Below are 18527 nucleotides of genomic sequence, written 5' to 3'. Positions count from 1 at the left end.
CATAATCATAATACCATGATCACACTTAAGAAACTTAACAGTTCCTAATTTTTTTAAAGTTTTTTTTTTTTTTTCAACGTTTATTTATTTTTGGGACAGAGAGAGACAGAGCATGAACGGGAGAGGGGCAGAGAGAGAGGGAGACTCAGAATCGGAAACAGGCTCCAGGCTCTGAGCCATCAGTCCAGAGCCCGACGCGGGGCTCAAACTCACGGACCGCGAGATCGTGACCTGGCTGAAGTCGGACGCTTAACCGACTGCGCCACCCAGGCGCCCCCCTAATTTTTTTTTTTAACATGTGGTCATATTCCAATTTCCCCAGTTGTTCCAATGTCTTCTATACCTGGTTGTTTTTTGGTACCAGGATCCAATCAAATGAAACTAAATTTTAAGAGTCAGCAATGCTGATGGATCTTTAGGTTCAGGTAAGTTCTGTGTTATTTACAATACAGACATTTGAATGCATTAACAAAGATGCAAAATTAATGATGGTTTAAATAAGAAATAAGAAAGATAAGGAGATAAAGTGGTCCAGGGCTGTAGTGGGGGTGGGGAGGGGGAGGAGTCTGTTATCTTCAATATGTGGCTTCTTTCTGTGAGGCCAAGATAGCTATTCCAGCCCCACCATCATGCTGGGAACAGCAGAGAGAAGTGTATACTCAGTCCTTTTAAGGGCGTATCTGGATGTTGTACATATCACCTCTGCTCCTATCTTACTGGCAAGAACATAATCATATAATTATATCTATAATAGGCTTGTATCTGAAATAGGAAAGTAAGCTTGTGTGCTGCATGACCATGTGTCTAGTGATAATTCAGGTATCAAAAGAATGGCTACTAGAGGAAACAGCATCTCTGGCACAAGTTTTTTTTTTTTTTTTTTTTTTGGGCAAATGACTGAGCAATACCAAAGTATATTAAATCCATTTAATAACTCCTAATACCTTATAATACGACATTTCTCTTTTTCAGATGGATAGGGCTAGTAATTGCTCCTACTCGGAGCCCAGACTGAGCCCAGACTGTTAGTCTTTTTTGAGTTATTTGATATGTATTTTATAGATGTTTTGTCTGTTTCTAGGGCAGGAAACAATTCAATCAGTGAATGGTATTTTTCAATATTAGTATTTTTCATTTCTAGTAGTAGTTAACACTGTGATTTGTGTACAACTAGTGCCTGATACATGTCTGTGGATTTGGTCTGTTGTGTTTAACTGATGTCTAAGTCATTTGAAGATATGAGATTGACCTATGAAGAAGAGAAGTAGCCTCTGCTGAACAGTTTTATTTCTGATTTTGGAAAAAATGATATCTTACAAGGGTCATGATTTTTCTTAGAGGTTATCTATCTTGACCTTGAGATTTTAGCATTATAGCAAATGAAAATAAGTATACTTAAAATTATAGACATCTGAATAATTTTGGGAAATGTATATATACTGATATATAGTAATCTGATAGCTTTATCAGTTTGTAATTTAAAATTTAAGCTGCTTGTATTGACCCTGGGGATAAATTAATTATGACATATTTGTGATGGATAGTGATAAATGAAAACCATTATAAAAAGGTCACCTAATTTCCTCTAATTTTTCTTTAGGTCGAGATTTAATTTGTATCCAGTCTATGGACGGGATGCTGATGGTGTTTGAACAGGAAAGCTATGCTTTTGGGAGATTTCTCCCTGGTTCTCTTTTACCTGGCCCTCTTGCTTACAGTTCTCGTACTGATTCCTTCATTACTGTCTCTTCCTGTCGACAAGTGGAAAGTTACAAGTAAGTTTGGATGTTGAATCTTCGGAATCATGACTTTTGGTGTGTATATTGCTGATTAATTTTTTTTTTTTTTACAAAAAGCTGAATATTAAAAAAAGACCAGTTTCTTTGATAAAATTGTAATTGTGGTGATTTAGAGGATATCATTTATATGTTGTAAAATATTTGAAAAGCAGTATAGTGTAGAGATTGATAAAGGATTTGGAGAGAGGTCGACCTGAACTGGAATCCTCATTTTTCTATGAGCAGCTGTTTGATGGTCAGTGTCCTTATCCTGGCTGTAAAGGGGATAATAATGGCTATTTATTTATTTATTTATTTGGCTTTTAAAGTTTTTCTTATAATTCCAGGTGGTTAACATAGAGTATTATATTAGTTTCAGGTATATAATATAGTGATTCAACAATTCATGCATCACCCAGTGCTCATCACAAGTGTACTCCTTAATCCCCATCACCTATTTAACCTGTCCCCCAACCTCACTCCCCTCTGGTAACCATCAGTTTGTTCTCTGTAATTAAGAGCCTGTTTCTTGATTTGTCTCTCTCTTTTTTCCCTCTGCTCATTTGTTTTGTTTCTTAAATTCTGCATATGAGTGAAGTCATATGGTATTTTGTCTTTCCCTGACTTATTTCACTTAGCATTTTACTCTTTAGCTCCATCCATGCCATTGCAAATGGCAAGATTCTGTTCTTTTTAATGGCTGAATAATATTCCATTGTACTTCTCTCTCTACACACACACACACACACACACACACACACACACACACACATATACATACTGTATCTTTTTTATTCATTCATCAAAAGATGAACACTTGGGCTGCTTCGATATCTTGTATATTGTAAATGATTCTGCTATAAACATAGGGTGTATGTATCCCTTTGCATTAGTGTCTTTGTATTCTTTGAGTAAATATCCAGTAGTATGATTGCTGGATCATTGCATAGTTCTATTTTTAACCTTTATAAATTTTTTTTGACTTTTTGAGAAACCTCCATACTGTTTTCCAGAGTGGCTGCTCCAGTTGGCATTTCCACCAACAGTGCAAGAGGGTACCTTTTGCTCCACATCCTTGTCAACACCTTTTGTTTATTGTGTTGTTGATTGTAGCCATTTTGATAGATGTGAGGTGATATTTCATTGTAGTTTTGATTTGCATTTCCCTGATGGTAAGTGATGATGAATATCTTGTCACGTGTCTGTTGGCCATCTGTAGGTATTCTGTGGAGAAATGTCTGTTCACATCTTCTCATTTTGTAATTGGATTATTTGTTTTTTGAAGGTTGGGTTTTATAAGTTCTTTATATATTTTGGATACTAAGCCTATCGTATATGTTATTTGCAAATACCTTCATCCGTTTTGTAGGTTGCCCTTTAGTTTGTTGATCGTTTCCTTTGCTGTGCAGAAGCTTTTTATTTTGATGTAGTCCCAATAGTTGATTTTTGCTGTTGTTTCCTTTGCCTCAGGAGACATATCTAGAAAGAAGTTGCTACAGCTGATGTCAAAAAGGTTACTGCCTTTGTTCTCTTCTAGAATTTTTATGGTCTCAGTCCTCACATTTAGGTCTTTAGTCCATTTTGAATTTATTTTTGTGTATGATGTAAGAAAGTGGCCCAGTTTCTTTTGCATGTCACTCTCTAGTTTTCCCAACACTATTTGTTGAAGAGACTTTTTCCCATTGGACATTCTTTGCTGCTTTGTCAAAGATTAATTGCCCATGAAGTTGTGGGAATAATGGCTATTTTGACAAGCTTGTTAAAAGGATTGAATGTATGTCAAGTTGCCACCCCATAGAAAATGCTGATTAATTGTTGTGACTATCCCTGAATTAAAAATAATAGAGTACAGTATGAGTGAAAAAAGCCAGATACAAAGATGCGTATATGGAATGATTTTTATAAAAAATATGTGACATAGAAAGAATACTGGCAAGAAATACAAGTGTTATTATGAATATTTTTAAAAGAATAATTCATAGTAGAAATGAAGTACGAAAATGACCGTATGAAAACCAATGATCGTTTTTGCTAGAAATTCTTACTGGTTTGGGGGAACTGTGTTTGAGAGAGACTTTTGTGTCCTCTACCAGCTAAATTTCAATAAAAATCAAGATTTTGAGTTTTTGGAGGGTATGTTTTTTGTTGGAAGGGAGAATAGGGAAAAGAAAGTACAAATTCATGCTGGGAAAAGAAACAGACTTGGAGGATTATGGTATCTTCAGTAACTTTATTGTTGTTATCGTACTGATGGCAATATTTAGAACTTAACATCTAGGCAACACTTCATTATAGATTTTCATTTTATTATTTTTGGTTGCATGATTTTTCCCAAGGAGGGAAGAAAATATAAATTCATCAGGCAACAGCTATAAATTTTTGTCTACATGTTTCAATATTGTGCAAATAGCAAGTTAATGTACTATCCCGTTCATAAGTGGCAATCTACCTTTTGTGAATTATTGTCAAGGTTTCTTAGATTCAAAACTCTGAACATAAGCAAATGTTTGTAACTAAGCAGAAGTTAACTGATGGAGGTAGTATATCATTATATTATATTCCTTCTTTAACTTCTATGGCTCTTGTCCAAAGGGGACGAATGAATTGTGGCATTGCTACTGGTAAGAAATAAAATATACTTATTTTGAGAGGTTGAGAAAAATATCTGTATAATTCATTCAAGCCTGTCAGAGCTTAAGCAATATTAAGGAGATCTGCTTTTCAGTTTTCCACCCAGGTCTCTGCCTCAACTCCTGCCAAGTAGGGATACTGGCAGTGCTATGCTGGGGTCACAATACAAAGATTTGAATGCTCCATGACTTAGTCTTTGAAATATGTGCCTAGGAATTCATTTGGTAATAACTCCAGGAGTGACTGGATGAGGAAGCAATGTGTAGGTTTCCTTAATGTGTAAGTTTAATCTCAAAGAAGCTCACTCTCTTTGAACTATGGTAATTTACCAACATACCAATCTATTAAGTCTATCTCCATCTAGGACTAAAAATGCACACCGTATCCATTATGTGGATCTTTTATAATGGTAAAAATGCATGGGATATGTGATTATTGTGAAATGATGACAATTAAGAAGATTTATAATGTTAAATAGTATATCACATTTATATATGGTTTCAAGTTTAATAGATTAAATGATAATCACTGGTGCAATTTAGGATTGGAGGAAGCATGAAAACTGTAGGTTTGTTCTTTTGAGGCTTCATCTATTTATACTCAGTTAATAGAATGTAATCAGTTAATATGAAAGGCTTATAAGACATAATTTGTTTTCACTTTTGATACTGATATTTAATTACTTTAAAGCAAGCTCAATTATATTCAGATAGGAATAATGAAGGCTGGGAATCTCAAACTTTAGTCTGCATGAGGATCACGTGGTCAGCCTGTTACAAAATGCACGTTTATAGATTCACAATTGCCAGTACACTCGATTTTGATTTAGTAGTTTTGGAGATAAGACCCAGGAATCATCACTGCAAACACTTACTCTAGGTGATTCTAATTCAAGAATACACTTTGAGCATTGTTTTTCTTTTGAAGTGAGAGAATTGTTTGCTTTTTAAGGGGGGTGGAAGGGGCTTAGGTACCACCATTCTCTTAGCAATGTTTGTCTAAATTTTGGATTGTCTTTTTGGATTATCTCTTTTTCTTTCCTTTACTTGTCAGAGTTATTTAGTCAATAAATCCTCATGCTTCTACTTTTTTCCCTTTTGTATTCAGCCTTTGCTTCCCATTTCCATTGGCATTCAGGCCTTTATTTCCTCACTTGGATTTCTGATTTTCTTCTGATCTAGACTTGGAAGGATCCTTCTCATAATCTACCCTTTTAAAATACCTCTTTAAGATAAGTTTTGTTTCCCATTAAAAAATTGAAAGCTTCATATCTTGACATTCAGTGATCTGTATGATCTGGTCACATTTTTCCTTCATTGATGTGGACATTCAGATTTGGAAGCGACTTTTAAAGTTAACTGGTTCAGTTATCCTCATTTTTTTCACCTCCTTGATATATTATTGCCTAAAACACTGATTTTTGCCAAATACCATATATTGCCTTCTTGTATTCTGCTGAAATATTCCAGAGTATGTCTTGCTTTATCAGATTCCTGAGAGCAGAATCTATTTTAAACATCTGTTCACTGACTGAATAAGTTAGTTCATTTATTCAATTATTCATTCAGCAAATATTTTTTAAGAGGCTTCTTTGTGTCAAACACTATGCCAACTACCAGAAATGCAGAGTCAGATAAGAGCTCTCTCTTGTCTTCAAACAGTACGCAAGCAAGTGTGGGAGGTGGCAAGTCAGTCAACTGAGTTTACTGTGATAGAGGCTCTAGTGAGCTGTGCATAGGATACTGAGGAGGCCTAGAGGTGGGACCTCTCAGTAGGAGTTCAGTGGAGGGAGGTTCCCTGAAGAAGAATACCTATGATGAACTTTATTTTCTCTCCTTCTCTTTGCTACACATCTTTCGCCACACTCCTACATGTACCTAGTACATTGCTAAGTAGATGAGAGGCTTTAGATAAGTGTTTTAAAATGTACTTGTAGTTAGACCAATGGAAGAGAATAGAAACGACAGAACTAGACCCACAAAAGTATGGCCAACTCATCTTTGACAAAGCAGGAATGAATATCCAATGGAAAAAAGACAGTCTCTTTAATAAATGGTGCTGGGAGAACTGGGCAGCAACATGCAGAAGAATGAAATTAGACCACTTTCTTACACCATTCACAAAAATAAACTCAATATGGATAAAGGACCTGAATGTGAGACAGGAAACCATCAAAACACTAGAGGAGAAAGCAGGAAAAGACCTCTGTGACCTTAGCTGCAGCAATTTCTTACTTGACACATCCCCAAAGGCAAGGGAATTAAAAGCAAAAATGAACTATTGGGACCTCATGAAGACAAAAAGCTTCTGCACAGCAAAGGAAACCATCAACAAAACTAAAAGGCAACCAACGGAATGGGAAAAGATATTTGCAAATGACATATCGGACAAAGGGCTAGTATCCAAAATCTATAAAGAGCTCACCAAACTCCACACCCAAAAAACAAATAATCCAGTGAAGAAATGGGCAGAAAACATGAATAGACACTTCTCTAAAGAAGACATCCAGATGGCCAACAGGCACATGAAAAGATGCTCAACATTGCTCCTCATCAGGGAAATATAAATCAAAACCACACTCAGATATCACCTCACGCCAGTCAGAGTGGCTAAAATGAACAAATCAGGAGACTATAGATGCTGGAGAGGATGTGGAGAAACGGGAACCCTCTTGCACTGTCAGTGGGAATGCAAACTGGTGCAGCCACTCTGGAAAACAGTGTGGAGGTTCCTCAGAAAATTAAAAATAGACCTACCCTATGACCCAGCAATAGCACTGCTAGGAATTTACCCAAGGGATATAGGAGTATTGATGCATAGGGGCACTTGTACCCCAATGTTTATAGCAGCACTCTCAACAATAGCCAAATTGTGGAAATAGCCTAAATGTCCATCAACTGATGAATGGATAAAGAAATTGTGGTTTATATACACAATGGAGTACTACGTGGCAATGAGAAAGAATGAAATATGGCCCTTTGTAGCAACGTGGATGGAACTGGAGAGTGTGATGCTAAGTGAAATAAGCCATACAGAGAAAGACAGATACCATATGTTTTCACACTTATGTGGATCCTGAGAAACTTAACAGAAACCCATGGGGGAGGGGAAGAAAAAAAATTGAGGTTAGAGTGGGAGAGAGCCAGAGCATAAAAGACTCTTAAAAACTGAGAACAAACTGAGGGTTGATGGGGGGGTGGGAGGGAGGGAAGGGTAGGTGATGGGCATTGAAGAGGGCATCTTTTGGGATGAGCACTGGGTGTTGTATGGAAACCAATTTGACAATAAATTTCATATATTAAAAAAATGTACTTGTAGAGTTTAATTGACAATATTGTAGAAAGAATATTGTATTCTTCACTAGCCTTAGGCTCTGGCCAAATTGAAATGTTTGTTTTTCAGATATGTTTACGGCTTTTCTCTTTCTCCTCTTTTGCTCACGCTACACTCTGAAGTTTTTCCTTTCTTTTCTGTATATGGAAATTGTGTCCGTAAGCCTCCCCTCTCTCCTTCAGTTCTTTCCTGACCTAGCTGTAACACCTCCTTCTCAATTCGAGGAGTAGTTTTTCTGCTCTTTCCACAAGTAGTCATCACACTTTAACTGATATTACATATTTGCTTCTTTTTCTCATTGACAGGGCTGATGGCAGGGATTTTGTGACTCCTGTAATGCCTAGCATTGTACATTGCCAAACATAGATGTTTAACCATAACTTGACGAAGGAGTGAAAAGTTGTAAGGAAAGTTTCTATTTTGTTGCTGGTACCTTTCAATTAAAGTGATCCTTCCTGGCATAATTAAGAATGTTTTAGTTCTGTTTGTAATGAATTTAGTAATGCTCTGTATCCGGAGCTTCCATTTCTAGTAGAGTTCTCTGGGTTAAATATCAAGTTTCCAAAATCTCCTGGTACCTTTGAGGTATATGTTTCATTTGAAAATAAATGATTTTGGAGGGTTTACTTTTGTATTCTGTGACACCTCAATCCATATTTTAGTTACTTGCTGCTGGTTTTTATGATGTGACATGGAAGAGCACTAAATTATATGGTTGAGTTTGTCATTGGTGCTCCACAGGATCTGCTAAGCCTTTGTGGCTATTCGGTCAAAAAGTGCTACCATTCATCTGGACTTGATGTATTTGTGATTAGTGCCTTTCTGTTGAGAAACACATAGGACACACTCTTTCGTGAAATCTTACTACACTGTGCCTGATTATTCTCTCAGCAGTCACAACAAGGGAATTTTATTCTTCAACTTCTATCACTGAACATTCAAGTGGTAAGAAAAAAAAACACCAAATGTTTTCTTTATTTTGAAATTTCTATTCTGCCTGGAATTGTTTGGTTTTGGAAATAGGTTTCCATGTACATTATTGGTCACAGAAAGAGGATTTAGGGAAGAACTATAAAATAGATGGTATTGTAAGTTTGTCATCATCTAAATTTACTGTCAATTACGTTTAGTAATAAAATGCTCTTGTGAGTTGTCTTCCAGGAAGAGAAATGGTCTGGATTTGGAAATCAGGAGTCAATTTTGGCTGTGTCTCTGCCTGCTGTTTGATGTTAATGAGGCCCCTTTAGGGGCTCACTTATTCCTGGATGAAATAATAATGCTTTGTAGTTCTATAAGAAGCTTCAAACAGCTCAAAAGCTTTGGATGTTTACGACAATCTCATTAATATCCATATCTTCCTCTAGTAGGTTGGTGTGTGCAGGAAATGAACCGCCTATGTAATTAATTGCCTGAGGTTGGATCTATAGCAGGCCGAGGTCTGGGCTGATGTTTTAGTCACCAGTGCATACTATTTCTGATACTGTGAACTGGGAAGAGTAAAACAATCCTATATGAAGGTTGGAATGTGAGGTCTAATTATTTGGCACTGTTGGAGACTTAGGGATTTTGCAGGTCACTCTCAAATGGTATGGACATATTTGCTGAAACTGCCCATGGAATTTCTTAGCATGGTTTTACAAGGCTGAGATCTTTACCCTCCTACCTTTTTTGTCTCGTTTCCCATGACTCATTCCTCCCTGCCATGCATCTCTCCTAAACTCCTGTCGTGGCCTTTCATGTCTCTTTTACTGCATGCCTTTTCATGTGCTGTTGGCTTTGCCATAATGCCTTTACCCCTTTACCAGTATGATGGGTTTTCACTCATTCTTTAAAACCTAGCTTTCTTCTCCTGAACCTATATCAAAAACATACATATTTCCTCCATTCCAATTACTTGTGTCTGCCATCATGTTCCCATGGTACTATGTGTATATCTTCTATTATTGGCACAGGGCACTCTGAATTGTACTTATTTGTATATGAATCTCTACAACTACTTGGGAGGTCCTGATGGATACAGACCATATAATAGTTTTTTTCTTTGTCAGAGCTTAGATATATTAGATGTATTGGATCACTACTATATCTTTGCTAAATTGGTAAAATTCATATACATTAAGCTTTCATATTAATCATAGGACTGATTTTAATAAATACCTTGCAAGATCTGCCTTAATTCATAGTCATTCTGCATCCAACTGCAAGTAAAGGCTTTTTTTTCTTTACAAAGTATTCCTGATTGAGATAGTTTAAGAGTTAGTATATGACATTTGCATACCAGTGTACATTTCAATGCCTATTTAGGTATTCCATTTTGCTTTTATTCATTCAGGGCCCTGAGTTTTATACTTTCAGATATCTTTCTCTTAGACAGTATGAGACGTCCAGATATATCTACTGATTTTCCTCTTAGCTGCGGAAGAACAACATAAGAGTTTTGATTCATAGGAAAGAAAGGAATTTGTGAGCCTAAACTTTCTTCATTTAGAGTAGGATTATTACTTTAACAATATAACATTATATTATGGGAAATAGGGAATTTAAATTTTATTTGTTAAATTAATCATTTCTAGATCAAATGATATTTATAATTTTTTTAAAGTTTATTTATTTTGAGAGAGAGTGTGAGCAGGGTAGGGACAGAGAGAGAGGGGAGAGATAGAATCCCAAGCCCAGTGTTAGGCTTGAACTCAACGAATTGTGAGATCATGACCTGAGCCGAAATCAAGTGTCTGATGCTTAATTGACTGAGCCACCCAGGTGCCCTGTATAAATTGTTTTAAAGAATGCTTTGAACCAAATGTTACTAATGAAATAAAAGCTATAAAATACTTACAGAAAGTCATAATGTCTGTAATGCCCCCTATTGAGAACTTATTACATACCAGATAAACTACTAGGTGATTGATCTTTATATATGTGTAAATCTGTATCTGTCTGTCAATCTGTTGGGCACCTAATATATGCCAGTTACTGTACTAGGCACTAAATTATTTTTAAATTCTTTTATCCATGTTTGAGTTAGAGACTATTCCCATTTTATAGATGGGGAAGATAAGACATGGAGTAATTAATTTGCCAACTAGTAAGTGGCTTAGCTGGGGGTTAAACTCCGGTCTTCTGGGTTCCATAGAATATCTATTAACAGTTTCTACTACACCTGGCTACTTTGCATTATTTACATTTTTTTCTATGTGAAGTTTTGCTGCCGGATCTTTCTTAGCTATTGTTGTTCGTCACATAAAATTCTAATGGAAATGCTTTGACCGTTGGCAGAGCTCTTTACCCAATATTGAATTTTAGGACATAGTTATAATTTCTTTATCATGACAGGTTTACATAGTCTCATGTCACAGTGTCATTCAAGAAGAATTTGATCTTAAATTTCAGTTTTTTAAAACCAAGAAAAAAGCAATTAATTTTTTTTAATGCTTATATATTTTGAGAGAGAGAGAGAGAGAGACAGAGAGAAAGAGATACAGAGAGAGAGGGAGACACAGAATCCAAAGCAGGCTTGAACCCACGAACCACCAGTATCATGACCTGAGCTGAAGTCAGACGCTTAACCCAGTGAGCCACCTAGGTGCCCCCCAGAAAAGCAGTTTGTAAAGTTTATAGATTATGTGATTTTAAAGTTTAAAATAACTTATGCTTTTTAACTGTAAAATCATTTATAATTATTCATGTCTTTCAAACAGGTACCAGGTGCTTGCTTTTGCAACGGATGCAGATAAAAGACAGGAGACTGAACAACAAAAACTTGGTTCTGGAAAAAGACTTGTTGTAAGGCCTTTTTTAATATATAAAATTTCAGTAATATTGTATCTAATCACAGATTTTCTTCAGAATAAAAATTCTGGGAAGAAAATTTTTAAAAATATTTATTTTAGCTATTTTTCTTTTCTCTGTTATGATTCTATCAATGGGAAAAAATTCAGTTGACTATTATTGAGCAATGGAGACACATGCCTGGCTGTGTCATAATTTATCAGATTTAAAAACAAAGTTTATTTATTTTGAGAGAGAGAGAAAGACTGAGAGAGTAAGGGAGGTACAGAAAGTTTATTTATTTTGAGAGAGAGAGAGAGAGAGGGTGAGACAGTGAGGGAGGGGCGAGAGAGAGAGGTAGAGAGAGAGAATCCCAAGCAGGCTCCCCTCTGTCAGCTCAGAGTCCAACAGAGGGCTTGAACTCACGAACTTTGAGATCATGACTTGAGCCTAAATTGAGAGTTGGGAGCTTAACTGACAGCCACCGAAGCACCCCATTTTTCAGATTATAGAGTTGCACTACTAGAATTATAAATGTCCAGATGGAGTTGCTTTTAACTGAAGTGTTTATAAACTAATGTAGCAAAAGGAGAAAAATTTAAAGAAACCTTTAATAGGCAAAAATATTGCTACTAGTAGGCGTGTGATTAAATATATAAGTAAAAGATAAAAATTCACAGCCCACAAAGATAAAATTGGCCTAATGACAAGGTGGAAGTTTGGTAACTTGAAAAATAGTTTGAGGAAAAATTGTAAATGGTAAATTCTCCGTTTAATGAAAATTAGGGGATAAATGATGATTGGGAATTCTTTATCTGGAGAACCACCATCGACAGGAAGGAAAAACAGAAGGAACTGAAAATTATGATGGAAACAGTAAAGTGAATTTGAAATGGCCACATATGAAAGAAACTACATGAAGAAATAATGTGGAATTTAGAATGCCAAGGAAGTAAAAATATTAGAGAAAATCAATTTTCTATATTAGGATACAGAAATTAAGATAGGAAGGCAGGCCAACTTGAAGAGCCAAGAATGACATGAAAACATTTTCTTAATACTAGTAAAAAGTGAAAGAGGGCACAACAAATACAAATATGGCATATTTTTTCACAGAATTTGGAGGCACCATACTAATAATAGTTAAAGGATAGACTTTGGAGTCACATCTTGAGAGTTGTATTTACTACTAATTTTGAGCAAGTTTATTAACCATGCTAAGCCTTAAGTTTCTTAGTTGCAAAATGGTGACGATACCTATTTTACAGTGTTGCCTTTGGAAATATATATATAATGCACTTAACAAAGATGTCTAGATGATGAAGATGACAATGATAATGATGATCAATTTGTCCTTGACCTCCTCCTCAATAGTAGTTGTCTTCCATCTGTCCCATATATTCTGTACTTCAGCCACACGGTCTTCTCTTGTTCTAAATATTCCATGGCTGTTCTTGATTCAAGGCTTCTGCACATAGTTTTTATTTAGTCTGGAATATCCTTTACTCATTTATTTGTACATGTTTATTGATACTACTCTGTGCCTTGCACTGAGAATGTATTCTGAAAGCAATTACAGATTAGTGATTTTCCCATTCTCCTTTAATTAATGAATAGAGTAAGAAATAGCAGTAAAACTTCCTTTCGTTACACCACAGTCACTTGGCAGGACTGTGATGCCATGGAACATTAAGTATATTGCAGAGAAACAAAATTTATCCGGTGGAATGCTTTTAATAAGGCAGTTGTGGGAAGGCAGTTAAAAGCTGCCTATATTAGAGCTACCTCTTAACTACTTGTTGATTTCTAATTTATTTCTTTTGTGGTCAGAGAGATACTTTGTATGACTTGGAATTCTTTCAGATTTTTTGAGATTTGTTTTATGACCTAGAATATGATCTATCTTGGTAAATCTTCATTGAGCACCTGAAAAGAATGTCCTTTTTTTTTTTTTTTTTGCTGTTCTTGGGTGTTCTATAAATGTCAGTTAGTTAGATTGGATGATAGCATTGTTGAAATTTTCTATATCCTTGTTAATATTTTGACTAATTTCTGTCAATTATTCAGGCAGGGATATTGAAATCTCTGACTGTAATTGTGGATTATCTGTTTCTCCTTGCATTTTTATCAGTTTTTTGCTTCATTTATTTGAAATTCTTTTATTAGGTACATAAGCATTTAGGATTGTTATGTCTCATGATGAACATATCCCTTTTTCATAACCCTCTTTACCTTTTTGAAAATAACCCTCTTTACCTTTTTGCTCTGGATAATATTCTTCTTTTAATTAGTGTTATTCTGATATGTTTCCATATTTTTACTTTTATCCAATTTGTGTCTTTGTACTGAAAATGCATTTCTTGTAAGCAGCACATAGTTGAGTCTTGCTTTTTTTGTTTAGTATGATATGCTCTGCTTTCTAATTTGTGTTTTAGACCATATACATTTCATGTGATTATTAATATGGATAAGTTTAAGTTTGTCATCTGGCCATTTGCTATTTGTCCCATCTGTTTTTATTTCCATTTTCCTGTTTTTCTGCTTTCTTTTGGAGTTATTCAGTATTTTTTATGATTCCATTTTATCTTTGTTGGCTTATTAGCCGTAACTCTTTGTTTTGTCATGTTAGGAGTTGCTTTAGAGTTTACAATATTTAATTTACCATGATCTACTCTCAGGTGATAGTATACTATTTCACTTATAAGAGCCATACTTCTGTTTTTCAGCCTTTGTGCTAATTGTCATATGCTATATTTTTACATATACTATAAACTCCATATTACATTGTTACTATTTTTTGTTTAAATATTCAGTATCTTTTAATGTGATTTAAATGAAAAGAATAATATATTTTTACCCATGCAGTTACCATTTCTGGTACTCTTCATTAACTTATGGAGGCCATATTTCCACCACATTTCTTTCAATGTGAGTTCACTGGTAATGAATTCCTTCAGTTTTTCTGTGTCTCAAAAAATATTTTTGCATTTTTGTTTGAAAATATATTTTTGGCACAAGATTTTAGTTTGACGGTATTTCCTTCCCTGGTATTTTAAGAGGTTGCTCCACTGTCTTCTTGCTTCCATTGTTTCTTATGGGAAATCTGCCTACATTCTTGTCTTTGCTTCTTTCTTCTTCATATCTTTTCTGTGGCTGCTATTCAGATTTTCTCTTTTCACTTTTTTGAAGCAATTAGATTATGATGTGCTTTGTGTAGTTTTCTTTATTTTGTGCTTAGGATTTGTTGAGCTTCTTGCATCTGTGAATTTATAGTTTTCATGAAAAGTAGAAAAAAAATTAAAAAAAATTTTTTTTAATGTTTATTTATTTTTGAGACAGAGAGAGACAGAGGATGAACAGGGGAGGGTCAGAGACAGAAGGAGACACAGAATCCGAAACAGGCTCCGGGCTCTGAGCTGTCAGCACAGAGCCCGATGTGGGTCTCGAACCCAGGGACCGCGAGATCATGACCTGGGCCGAAGTTGGACGCTCAACTGACTGAGCCACCCAGGCGCCCCTAGAAAAAAATGTTTTAAGAGAGAGAAAGAGAGCATGAATGGGAGAGGGGTAAAGGGAGAGAGGGAGAGAGAGAATCCCAAGCAGGCTCCATGCTCAATGTAGAGCCTGATGTGGGACTGCATCCCATGACCCTGGGATCATGACATGAGCTGAAATCAACAGTAGGATGCTCAACTGACCAAGCTACCCAGGCACCTTGAAAATTAGAAAATTTTTGACTCTTAATTCTTCAAACTTTTTTTTTTTTTTTTTTTTTTTTGTCTTCCGTCTTTCTCTTCTCTGGGGACTCCAGTTACACATGCATTTAGGATACTTGAAGTTGTCCCACAGCTCACAGATTTTATTTTCTCTATTTTGTTTTGGATGACATCTACTGCTATGTTTTCAAGACCAGTAATCTTTTTTTCTATAATGTCTAACCTGGTATTAATTCCCATGGGTTCCATCTTTATAAGTTCAATTTGCTTTTTTTTTTTTTTTTTTATTATTATATCTTCCATGTCTCTACTTAACTTTTTGAAGATACAGAATACAGTATAGTTATAATAATTGTTTTAATGTCCTTGTTTTCTGATTCTAACACCTGCATCAGTTTTGAGTCAGTTTCAGTTGATTTATTTATCTCTTTTTTTGTAAATCATATTTTCTTATTTCTTTACATACCTGGTGATTTTTTATTAGATGGCAAATATAGTCATTTTACTTTTGAGTGCTGGATATTTTTGCATTCCTAGAACTCTTCTTGAACTTAGGCCTGGGACACAGTTAAGATACTTGGACAGTTTGATCCTTTTGGGTTTTTAGATAGGACCAGAGCACTGCTCATTCTGGGGCTACTTATTCCCCACTCCTTAGGCAAAATGCTTCTGAGTGCCCTGCTCAGCTCCCTTTGAATTATGAGGTGTTCTAGTCTGGCTAGCAAACACAGGCAGTATTCCAGGCAGTATGAATGCTGGGCACTGTTACCTCTAATCCTTTTGGATAGTTCTTTCCCTGGCTTTGGGTAGTTTTCTTACATGAATGTGCTGATAAGCACTCAGATGAATATTTGAGAGGATTCTTCACAGATGTCAAAGTTCTGTCCCTGTGCTGCTTTCTCCCCCTTTGGCTTGCTGTCTTATGAACTCCAGCTGCTCTGGTTTCTCTGAACTCCCAGCATCCATATCCTTAATTCAGGGAGTTTGCTGGGCCTTACTTGCATTGCTCCGCCCTGCGCCATGGCCTGAAAACTCCTTCACGGATGGAACAGTCCTACTACTCACCTCATTTGTTTGGTCTTCAAAGGGTTGCTGTCCTTTGTTGTCTGATATTCAGTGCCTTGCAAGCTGTTGTTTCATATATTTTGTCCATGTTGTGTTGTTTCAGGTGTGATGGTAAAGTCTTTTCCTATTACTCTCTCTTGACTGGAAGTGGAAGAACTTTAAAATTATTATTCTTAGTAAACTTCTGTGTTTTTTGAGACTCATTCATTTAGAATGTGGTATATTTCTCTAAGGGGAGGTCACAGAGAGGGGCGCTCATACCTAGTGAATTGAAAGAATTTAATGGCTAGATGTCATCCTTCAGTCTCAGAAACTTGATTTGCCTGAATCCTGAATGAATCATCATCTCAGAATCAGGGACACATCAGCCCAAGTTACAGATAGTGATATTTAATGCTAGAATGCCAGCCTATTAAAATGCAATGAGGGGCGCCTGGGTGGCTCAGTCAGTTAAACGTCTGACTCTTGATTTCAGGTCATGATCTCACGGTTTGTGAGATCGAGTTCTGTGTCAGACTCTGTGCTGACAGTGCAGAGCCTGCTTGGGATTCTCTCTCTCCCTCTCTCTCTGCCCCTTCCATGCTTGCTTTCTTTCTCCACTTCTCTCTGTCTCTCTCTCTTTCAAAATAAATAAATAAACTTAAAAAAATTAAAAAATAAAATAAAGTGTAATGAGAAATGTGATTGTCACAGGACTGACATTTATGTTTTGTATACAGTGGAATCTTTTTATATAGGTAAGTTACACTTGAATTTAACAGTAATGAAATGATTTCTTGGTGTTGAATCCTGATTAAGATCCAAGATAATCTTATTTTTTTTATATTTTTTTAACTTGTAGAAAATCCATTTGGATTTCATACTTTCTGCAGATATTTTAGTACTTAAAGTAGATAAATATCTCAATGATATCTTGATGGCCAGAAATTTGTTTGTATCTTTAATGTGAGTTTTCATATCTCTTCTTTGATCCATTATTTGTTGATTATAACCTAACTCTGAGGACACTCTTATTTCCTCTCTGTCCACATGCTTTTGTGCAGCCATCTCACTGTTACTGCCATTTTCAGTATATGTCTGTCAGCTGATGCCTTTGCTCTTTTTTTTTTTTTTCAATTAAAAAGCATTAATTGAGTGGGGACTGAATTCTGAAAAGTATGTTAACTTTAAATTCATTCCTTCATTACTTTAAGAAGCATTGTTTGAACATTGACCGTGTTCCAGAGATATGGAGTTACCCTGGTATAGTTCTTAAGGTGTTGAGGGTCCTGCCTAGGCAACTGGGACAGCTTGTTGGCTGCTGTGTGTGTGTGTGTGTGTGTGTGTGTATAGATAGATAGATAGATAGATAGATAGATAGATAGATAGATAGATTTTTAAATTGTCTTTATGTTAAAACATTATAGTTACATAAATATTGGTTAGGTTTTACTGCTTATTAAATTTGATTTGTAAAGTAAACACAATATGGAAATTTTTCTTATGGAAATTTTGCAGTGAAGCAGATAACTTCTTTATGTGTATTATTATTATTTTTTGAACAAGTCACGGTCCCTCCTTTTCTGTCATAGGATCTTTGTACAGCCAGCTCACTTTGGATAGGGCATTCTCCCACTCAATCCTCTGCCTGTCTTTTTTCTGCCTCCAGCTTTATTGAGGTATAATTGACAAATAAAAATTATATAAATTTGTGATCTTTTGATATATGTACATTGTGAAATGATTACCACAATTAAGCTAATTAACATATCTATCACCTCACATAGTTCTCTTTGTTTTCTTTTATGGTAAGAACATTTAAGATCTATCTTAACAAATTTCAAGTATATGTACAAAACAGTACAGTAATATAACTATAGTCATTAGACTGTACATGAAGTCTCCAGAATTTATTCATTCTGTGTAACTGAAACTTTGTACCCTTTGACCATTCAGTATCTTCTCATTTACGTCTTCCCTCAGACCCTGGCAACCACCATTATACTCTCTGCTTTTATGAGCTTGTCTTTCAAATATATTTTTTTAAGTATTTATTTTATTTTTGAGAGAGAGAGAGAGAGACACAGGGTGTGAGCAGGGGAGGGGCACAGAGAGAGGGAGACATAGGATCCAAAGCAGGCTCCAAGCTCCAGGCTGTCAGCATAGACCCTGATGTTGGGTTCAAACTCATGAACTATGAGATCATGACCTGAGCTGAAGTCTGCGCTTATCTAACTGAGCCACCCAGGTGCCCCTG

General features: G+C 35.7%; 1 protein-coding gene across 12 annotated transcripts in view; it reads left to right on the top strand.

Annotated features, from left to right (window-relative positions):
- BBS9 (Bardet-Biedl syndrome 9) overlaps nucleotides 1–18527 on the top strand; it is a 454270-nt gene that overhangs the window by 113571 nt on the left and 322172 nt on the right. For all 12 annotated transcript variants that reach the window (XM_086692905.1, XM_086692893.1, XM_086692922.1 and 9 more), the window contains 2 exons: nucleotides 1601–1775; nucleotides 11441–11525. In XM_086692905.1, the coding sequence (XP_086549031.1) occupies nucleotides 1601–1775; nucleotides 11441–11525 (260 nt within the window). The remainder of the gene's footprint in view (nucleotides 1–1600; nucleotides 1776–11440; nucleotides 11526–18527) is intronic.

Source organism: Puma concolor, chromosome A2 (assembly GCF_028749965.1).
Source record: "Puma concolor isolate L17-30 chromosome A2, mPumCon1.1.hap2, whole genome shotgun sequence".
Classification (NCBI taxonomy): domain Eukaryota; kingdom Metazoa; phylum Chordata; class Mammalia; order Carnivora; family Felidae; genus Puma; species Puma concolor.
This window is presented reverse-complemented; position numbering and strand designations above follow the sequence as displayed.